Genomic DNA, 9,461 nt, shown 5'->3' with positions numbered 1-9,461 from the left:
TGGAGTAAACTCTCCATTTATAGGATAATTGGGCACTTTGTGAAAAGATTAAAAGTTGGCAGGGTGTTGGACAGGTATATTAAAAGATTTTGGGTGAAAGAACCAAGCTTAAATAACCCTATTACAGCCACCATCTTGGAATTAAAAATGCTCATACTTGCATGTCTATCTGGTTAATTTGTTGTGTCCTGTTATATAACATCACAGAACATTGGGCATGGTACTTTACCTCTTACATTTCAAGATCTCGAGCACCAAGATTAGCAAGTAAACGGAGTGCCTTGTAATTGGAGAGCGCACCTGCATCAATGCCAAGAAGGACGAACGTCACGAAGTCTCATGCGTCAGTCTTATGACAGAAGAAACATTTTGTTTTGCAGGCTTTTTTTTACTGGAGATATACTTACTGGAGATATACCTTTTTTACTGGAGATATACTTACTGGAGATATACCTCCAAGCTCTGTAGAAAGTGAATTTATCGTTCAACTTCCCAAGTTCATATACTCATTCCATCCCCTTCATCGAAAAATCAGGCTGAATTGAAAGACAAAAACAAATGACAAAGCTAATATGGTTCTCAGCTAAAATCTGGATACCACCACCTCATTCGATGTCCGATATGGCTTCGAAATGAAAACTTTCAGTATATTGGTTGACATTTTGAAGAAAATATGGAGCATCAATGAAAACACATATTCACCTGATAAAATTTATTGACAGGTTTGCACTTTAGTTACAGAACAAAAAACAAACAAACAAAAAAAAAAACACATTTATAGCAATATCACAGGTTTACCAACTTTGCTTTCAATACCATAGTTTATGAACTTCAGACTGGATCAATTGCATGAGTCAATACCTTCGTTTCCCAGCTGGCTGCTTGGTAATAAGCTGGAATGATCCACTTGTAAGTCAGAGTTTGTTATTACAGCAAGGCTGTCCATGATGCTATGTGGCAGACCAGGATCTTCATCAACACCATGGAGTGCAGATGCAACGTTTGGCATGCCTAGACCATCCACATGGGTCTTCACTGGATTACAAGATAAGGTTATCTCAACTACATTCACACCAGGACAATGCCTTACTTAACATGAAACAATCATAAGTTTCTAAAATCCAACTTTCAATTTTTTTTTTGCATTTAAATCTACCTGAATAAAAACAGGCTTATTAAATTATATTATGATAAAAACATTTTCGTTTTACATCATCAATACCATATATGCAGAAACAAAATCAAATGGTCTGAACAGTTGGTAAACTTACCAGGTCAGTAAATTTACTTTCAGTTGAAAGCAGTCATAGAATCCATCATCAGGAAAGACAGTCTTTCCTCTTCCTCTTCTTGCTATCATCAATTGGATTCCTTTCTATTCACTCAACTTTGGTGCTCTCAGCAATGGAAGAACACTCTGAATCATGAGTTTAGGGCTGGGTCTCTGGAATTATCAGAGGCCTTTGGCAAATGTAAGGGTCTGATGCACCATCTATCGATATATTTTGAAAACTCTCATCTTGTATGTATCTATGTATGTATGCATGTATGTATGTTCCCGAAATACAGCCAAAACAGTACACATTAGTACAAAAATTTTCGGCCCACCTTACTCACCATTCTCCTGCGGGGTGCAGTATCAAGTTTCGTTCAAATCGGGCAATAAAAAATCATTTTAAAAATCAATTCCCGATTCAGTCAAGTACTCTTCGGGAGAATTTGATCAATGCAAACAACCTCAGTGGTATAGTTCGCTGGAGCTATCCTTTTTTTTTTTTCATCAAACGCTGTCACAATGGGTACCCAACTGGTTCATGGATAGTCTAGTTCTGCTTAAACTTTTTAACCAAGGCCACATCCCCATTCTTTGCTCACCAACGAAAACACATGCAATCAGTCAGTGTGTATGGTCCTCAAAAGCATGCTTTCATGTCGACCAATGGAGGCTGGATCATAAGGCAGCATTTTGAAGTGTAATGAGCTCCCGCATAACGAGCATTCACATAACGAAGGGTTAAAGGTACTTAACCCCTTCGTTAAGTGGGGGATACCTGTACTTAGTCATGTTATAAATCGATTTTGAGATTTTCATTGTCTATGCTTCTTGTTTGCGAGTCTTAAAGCCTTACACATTAAAATCTTCATTCTCTTATTTGTCACCCTTACTTTTTAAATCGTTTCTCCTTCCTCAACCCCACCGAACCAAACCTTTACTTGCATGCAACTGTGTCTCCTCCCCTCCCCCCTCTCCTATTTTCCTGTTTGTTCAAAGCCTTGCTCGTTGCATCCACCTGGTACCTCACTACCAGTACACTGCATGTTTGCCCTCTTGTCCCCTCACTCTTCCAAAGTCTAGATTCCGATTGCAAAAAAAACTGACATTTCAAAAAATAAAAATGACAAATTAGAGCAGAAGTAATTTGGCACCAAAAACAATAGTTGTGCTGTCATTAAAATGCTCGGTTGAGCTCAACACATCTGACATGCATCATAAAGGCACACTGATGGCAGATCACGTGAATATAGCATGTTGTTATTGCAACTCAAGCTATTCCAACAAGCTGACTGAAACCTTAACACGCCATTCATCGTGTCATTATCCCGCCCCCCGGAGGGAGGGAGCGGGATATTGTAATCGTCCGGTTTGTTTATCCCCCCCCACCCGGAGGGAGGGAGTGGGATATTGTAATCATCCGGTTTGTTTATCCCCCCCCCCCCCCCGGAGGGAGGGAGCAGGATATTGTAATCATCCGGTTTGTTTGTCTGTCTGTCTGTTAGCAACTTTACGGCAAAACGGCTTTAGCAAACACTATCAAATTTAATCCACAGGTGGGCAATGAACCTTGGACGACCCCATTAACTTTTGGGTCCAATTGGATCAAAGGTCAAGGTCAAGGTCACAAAAAGATCAAAATCGTTTTTCGCTCATAACTTCGTCAAAAATGATCCGATTTACTTCAAACTAAGCTTATAGTGAACCTTATTCTATTTGTCACTTATAATCCTACCCATTCCTATAGTGAAAAATGCGTATTTGTGAATATCGGTAGGGTCCGAAGTTTTAGGGGTCATGGCCATCGGTCAAAATTACAAATTTCCCATTAAAACTAAAACATGGTTATGAAAATACAACTTTACGGGAAAACGGCTGGCTCAAACACTGTCAAATTGTATCCACAGGTGGGTAATGAACCTCGGACGACCCCATTAACTTTTGGGTCCAATGAGGTCAAAAGTCAAGTCACGAAAAGGTCAAAATCTTTTTCGCTCATAATTTCATAATTTTCATTTCGCTCATAATTTTCATCGACTTCAAACTAAGACTAAAATATTCCTTATTCTATTCCTTACAATCAACATTCAGGTTAAGGATGTATCAAATTTAAATTTGATCCCCAAAATAACTTTATGCCTTAAATGGGCAGGATTTGTTGTGCCTGGCACCACTTGTTTCAATTGTTAATCAACATCTCCTTGAATGTCAGTGCATGAAACAGGGTGAAGTGACCAGATTCATACATAGATGGAAAGCAACATTAAAAAAAAAAAAAGTAAAAAGAAGAGTATTAAAAAAAAAACAAATCCAATCATTAGAAATAGTAATTTCATTTCTGAAACTTCATGAGTGTTGTACTTTCAGAATACATCTGACAATGTGCTACTATCAAAAATTAAAAAAACATTTTAATGAGTTCGCAAAATGTGTACCTGAGGCTCCAAAGCAATCCTCAATGCCGGACGATGGATGGCGTTTTCGTACGTGGACATTTCGGCTGCCACTCTGCGAGAATGCTTTCCTGCATATGTGGCAAAAAAACCGCTTTTGCCCTGTGTAGTGCAACAAAAACCACATGATTGGTACTTCCAATACATAGGGAAAGATCCAGCATGGTGCTGGCTACAAAATATCAAAATAAAATGCAAAATTACCAGAGTGAACGACATGGTGTTTCTGGAGACTTGAGAACTCAGCAAATGACCTCCCACAGCCAGGTGTTTTGCATTCATAAGGACGCTCACCTGTAGGAAAATTATTTTTACGTTCATTTGGAGGGGTGAGGGGGAATAACAGTCATATGCTCATGGAGAATGTCATATAATGCATTGTATTGATCTGTGTTTAGATTTAAGTTGTCTCATGTAGACAGCGTTTCATTGCGGCGGCATCGAGCCTGTTACAAACCGACTGGTACATTGGGGCTGCCGACTGACTCACCAGCAGTCTCTGACACCAGGCGCACAATTGGTGGAGGGGAGCATGTGCCTGTAATTTGGGTTCCCATTGGCCATGCACATGCAAGGTGCTGTCTGCCCCCTCAACCCTCAGAGGACATGCCCATGAGGGACGGATTGGCTGCCATGGGTCACCGTGATCAGGAGGGTTGTGTCACCAAAGGAGGGGGACAAGGTAATAATTATAACAATATCTCCCTTCCACCATGCGGCGGCGATTGATGCTCGAAGGCTCAATCTCCTTTGGTTGGTTCTCCTTCTCTCTTGCTCCTCTGCATTTTGTGCCTGCTGAGGATGTGGTGGAGACATTCCTCGCCTGCCAACTCACACTCACCTGCTTGCCTTGGAGGAGACTATGGGATGCACACCAGCAGCTTACGGTGCCACCATCATATGGGGGATGTTTAATACGAAACATGGAGCAGTTTGGGGTGAAAGAGACTGAACTCGTGGCACCCATGGTTCATATTAATTGTCGTTAAATGTAATTACCATGCTTGCGTGATTCAAAAAGCGGGGTTAAACAATTGGTTCGTTTTATCTGTCTGTCTGTCTACAGATGTCAGTTTATGATCGAGAAACAACTTGATTTGATGTTATATTTCGAACACAAATCGGAAATGAACCTGTAGTTTCACAGTACTTTGCTCTGAATTTGTCCTCATCATGCATGTGCAGAGAGGAGTGAGGTAACTGTTTTAATCTTTCTGCCTGTCTGGCAGTCAAACAAAATTGAAAATCATTCCAAGCGGGCTCATTGTACAAACTTACTGTTTTAAGGATTTGGATAAAGGACACAAACAACAGGAACAAAGAACCAATGTAACGTGTTCAACAAGGTGGTGTAAAAGAGGCTGCACCAATGACGGTAAACTTCCGAATTGTTTTTGTACGACCTTTAAAATCAATATTTTATTTCAATTGAATTATAAACTTGAACACTGTAGAACACAAATTGCCTTTTCAGCACTTTCAAAAAAGCATTTGGTTTAGCAGTACTTGGACAAAAATATTACGGTATTTTAAATCATCTCGCCCAATAAAATTTGCTGCTCGTAGACCCACGCATGTCGTTTTTTTTGTTGTTTTTTCTCTCTCTTGAGTTTATTTATTATTCATCAAAGTCCATCTTTCGTCCAAGTCCTCCGTATTTCTCGTCTCTTCATAAACCTTTCATATTTATTAAAAGCACATGTCTACAATGCACATTTTGCCGCCACGAGACAATAACTGTCTCCGTTCATTGGCATATCACTGGGGGTCCAAATTAAAAATAAATTGCAACCTTAATAACGAGCATTTTTCACACTCAATGCAGAGTATTTGTTCCACTCGGAATACTGCAATTCTGCTGTCCACTCAGCAACAGCTTCGGTGGTTATGACAAGAAGCCGCCAATGCAGATACCAATATTTAGAGAGCAAAAATATGGGGGGGGGGGCAGGGGGGGATGATCGATATATGCGTCTGATTAAACAATTTAATAATAATAAAAAAGAGGAGAGTTACATAAAATTGTTGAACTTAAATTAACAAATTTATTTAACACTATTAATTTAGCTTGCTTGCTCATGCACAACATCCATCCATCCAATGGGACCATACGCTGTGCAGAGCGTTGGTGCTGCCTAAGCAGTCTCCTTGGCTATCGGGCACAGTCTGGATGGGTCGCCACTCCGACACAGGACACAAGCAAGCTGGCACTCATTTTGCCAACCTCGGAAGGATGACAGGCAGAGTCAACCCCACCTGGTATTAATTTGACAGCCGTGCAGGATTTGAACTCAGGATCCGAGGATCCAAAGCCCACCACCCTAACCATTAAGTCAATACCAGGCATGCACAACATCACAGTACAATATAGCTTAACTGCCAACATTATTTTAATTATCAACACAATGATAATGTCAAGTCAGCTTATACAGGTAACCATCCACAAATCTGTGATCCTAAAATCCGGTTTCACCTGAAAAATAAAAATCGTCAACTTTTAAAGCTAAACAAATAATTTTGAGATTTAGGTGAAAATTTTTTTTTTTTTTGTTAATAATAATAATAATTCCCGCCTCCCCCATAGTTCCAGTACAAGCCGCCACGTTAGGGTGGTGCCATGGGTGGCAGGGTGTGTTTCTCACTGTTTGTTTCATTATTCCCACTTTGAGCAGTAAATTACAGTAAATTCCTCAGTTAATGCGGCAATTGCATTTCAAGAATTTACCGCATTAGATGAAAACATGTAAAATGAGAGTAATTTTCCCATATAATAAGAAACAATGTAATCGGTGGAGGTTGTGTATCAGGATGTGAGTGGATACTGGATGGGGAAGACAGACATAGAGAGAGACAGAGACAGACACTTAAATAAAATAAAATGAAACTTCACCAACCTATATTAAATGGTGTTCCTTGCGGTGATGGAGTTGGAGGGGTGATAGTGTGGATCAAGGGGAGGAAGGTGCAGGGTCAATATTGAACAATGCAGTAAATCACTTTAATCTAACTTTCAGTTAATCACGCTGTAGTTAAATTTCCTTGGATATGGGACAATAAAGATAATTATTTTAGTAATCTGACTCACTTGCTTTGCAGTAATGGCAAAACTCTGAGCACTCACTTCGATTTTAAAATCGGCATTTGCACGAATCGGTCATAAGGTGGATTCTGTCAGTCCAAGGGCTCCAAAAATGTTCACTACTCCTATCGGTTGATCACTTTCAATTTCACCTTCAATTAAGTGGCATTCCTTTGTTTCTTAGGCATAGAGGCACTCGTTGATCCCTTAGCAGTTATGGTGTCGAAGGGTGCACAAGATATTACGCACCAAGTTTCACGGAGGTTGAGACTTTCGATGTGCCCAAACACTGCCCTGCCTCCCGTGGCCCATCTCTGACTGGTTTAGTCGACACGTTGTGACGGCCGAATACATTTTGAATGCTTATATCAAAGGGACACAGAGTCTGCGTTAATTCAAATAAGCCATGTTGTATGTATATCCGACTGCATCTGGGTCTGAGGTGACCACGGATATACAAGTACAGATTCAAATTTTCCCACAGGAGCTGGAGTGCAGGGCACGGCATGCTGCGGAGTGTGCAAGAGACAAACCCGGCACAGCTGCACCCAGCACAAATTCGTCTGTGGGGCCTCCGAGAGACGTCCCATGTGCGAATGGTCACGAAGCAGCTTATGAGTGTATGAAAGGCCCACGGTGTGAGACCATGAAAGGTCGTGAAACGGCCTGTGTGCGCAAGTGGTTTGAGAAAATCCCATGATGCGAGAGTGGGTGTGTGAAAGGCTGGGAGATGGCTATATATATATATATATATATATATATATATATATATATATATATATATATATATATATATATATATATATATATATATATATATATATATATATATATATATATATATATATATATATATATATATATATATATATCCATATATATATATATATATATATATATATATCCGGGCGTAGTGGCGTGCGCCTGTAATCCGGCTACTCGGAGGCTTGGGTTGGAGGATCGCTTGAGGACGGGGGCTCTGCACTGGGCAGGGTGTAGAGCAGCCCGGAATCATGGCGAAACCCAAATCCTGATCCCTGTGTCGTAAGAGGCGACCAGGGTTGCGTCAGGAAGGGCATCCGGCGTAAAACCTGTGCCAAATCAGTATGCGGATCATAACGGATGATCCGCTGTGGCGACCCCTAACGGGAGCAGCCGAAAGATGAACAACAACATATATATATATATATATATATATATATATATATATATATATATATATATATATATATATATATATATATATATACAGGGTGTCCCAAAAAAAATACAACTTTTCATCTGCAAAGAGGATGGTCATAACATTTTTTTTTAAGATATATGGCTGGATAGAAAGTTGAAAGGTTGAAGTTTTTGTACCAATGTCAAAATTGCCACCAAAATTTAATTTTTGGTATAGAATCGTCGTTTTCTTTTAGACCACATGTTCGACGTAGGCTCCACGTTGTCCGATCACTGCCTGCAAACGCATTGTTCATGTTCTCCATCGCTTTGGGAAACGTTTCCTGAGGAATGTTCTGGATTTCTCGGTGGATGTTTTCCTTCAGCTGATCAAGAGTCTGGGGCCTAGGGTTTCCATAGATCCTGTCCTTGAGATACCCCCACAAGAAGAAGTCTGGAGGAGTAAGGTCAGGGGAATACGGTGGCCACTCAACGTCTTCGTAGATGGAGATAAAGCGGCCCTCAAAATGTTGGTTGAGAAAAGGCCTTGTTTCCCTGGCTGTATGGGGTGGTGCCCCATCCTGCTGGAACCACTGGGTTCTCATCTGGATCAGGTTGTTTCTCCTACGGGCCTGAGTACGTAGCTCAGGCAGATAGAATTCCTGAATCCTTTCGCGATAGTTCCTCTGGTTTACCGTGCAAATGCGTCCCTGGTCATCTTCAAAGAAGTCTGGACCAATTATCCCATATCAACCAACCACCACCCACATGGTGACTTTGAGAACAGATTGAGGCACCAGTTCAGTCGATGCATTACCAGGATTTTCAGTTCCCCAGTACCGAAAGTTTTGCTTGTTTACCTCCCCGAACAAGTGAGCATGGCATTCGTCCGTCATGTGAAGTTTTTTGAGGAAGTCTGCATCTTCCTCCAACTTTCCTGAGAACCAATTTGCAAAGTCTAGTCGTTTGAGTTTCTGTTGATCAGTAAGCACCGTTTCCGTTTGAATTTTGTATGGAAAGGCATGAATGTCTTGGCGAAGGATCCTCTGAACGGTGCTCTTATGAATGTTTGTCTCGGCAGAAAGTCGTCGAATCAATTTTTTTGGACTGAACGACCGACTGTCTCACCATTTCCACATTTTCTTCATTACGACCTGTCCTCTTCCGACCACTGTGACCCTTGTGAAGGTCACAGATGGTTCCCACATTGGTAAACTTTGCGATGGTGCACTTTATGGTCCGAAAGTTTGGTGCATGACACAAGTGGACACCAAAATGTCTCGAGTAAAGACGTTGTACCTGTATGACACTTTTCGTCTGGTGCCAAAGTTCAACAATTTTCGTCCGTTGTTGTACGGTCAGTCTTGGCATTTTTCTGGCGCTTGCTTGGGATCAAAATAAACTTCAGGGTCTCTGCAACAACAAATGAAGCATTAGTGACAAAATTACTGCTTTTTTAGGATCAAACGAAGCATTTTAAAAGTTGTATTTTTTT

The 9,461-nt window shown here is 40.7% G+C and overlaps 1 protein-coding gene across 1 annotated transcript in view; it reads right to left on the bottom strand.

Moving 5' to 3' along the window:
* Window positions 1–697: 697 nt before the first annotated feature.
* LOC147032131 (uncharacterized) overlaps window positions 698–9,461 on the bottom strand; it is a gene marked incomplete at its 5' end in the record, with an annotated part of 24,060 nt that continues 15,296 nt past the window's right edge. The window contains 3 exons of the mRNA XM_085850418.1: window positions 698–1,035; window positions 3,709–3,828; window positions 3,931–4,020. Coding sequence (XP_085706544.1) covers window positions 842–1,035; window positions 3,709–3,828; window positions 3,931–4,020 — 404 coding nt within the window. The remainder of the gene's footprint in view (window positions 1,036–3,708; window positions 3,829–3,930; window positions 4,021–9,461) is intronic.

Source organism: Eptatretus burgeri, chromosome 2 (genome assembly GCF_056783735.1).
Source record: "Eptatretus burgeri isolate ZD-2024b chromosome 2, Ebu_testis_v1, whole genome shotgun sequence".
In the NCBI taxonomy this organism is placed as follows: Eukaryota; Metazoa; Chordata; class Myxini; order Myxiniformes; family Myxinidae; genus Eptatretus; species Eptatretus burgeri.
The sequence above is the reverse complement of the archived record's forward strand: the minus strand, read 5'-3'. Positions and strand labels throughout refer to the sequence as shown.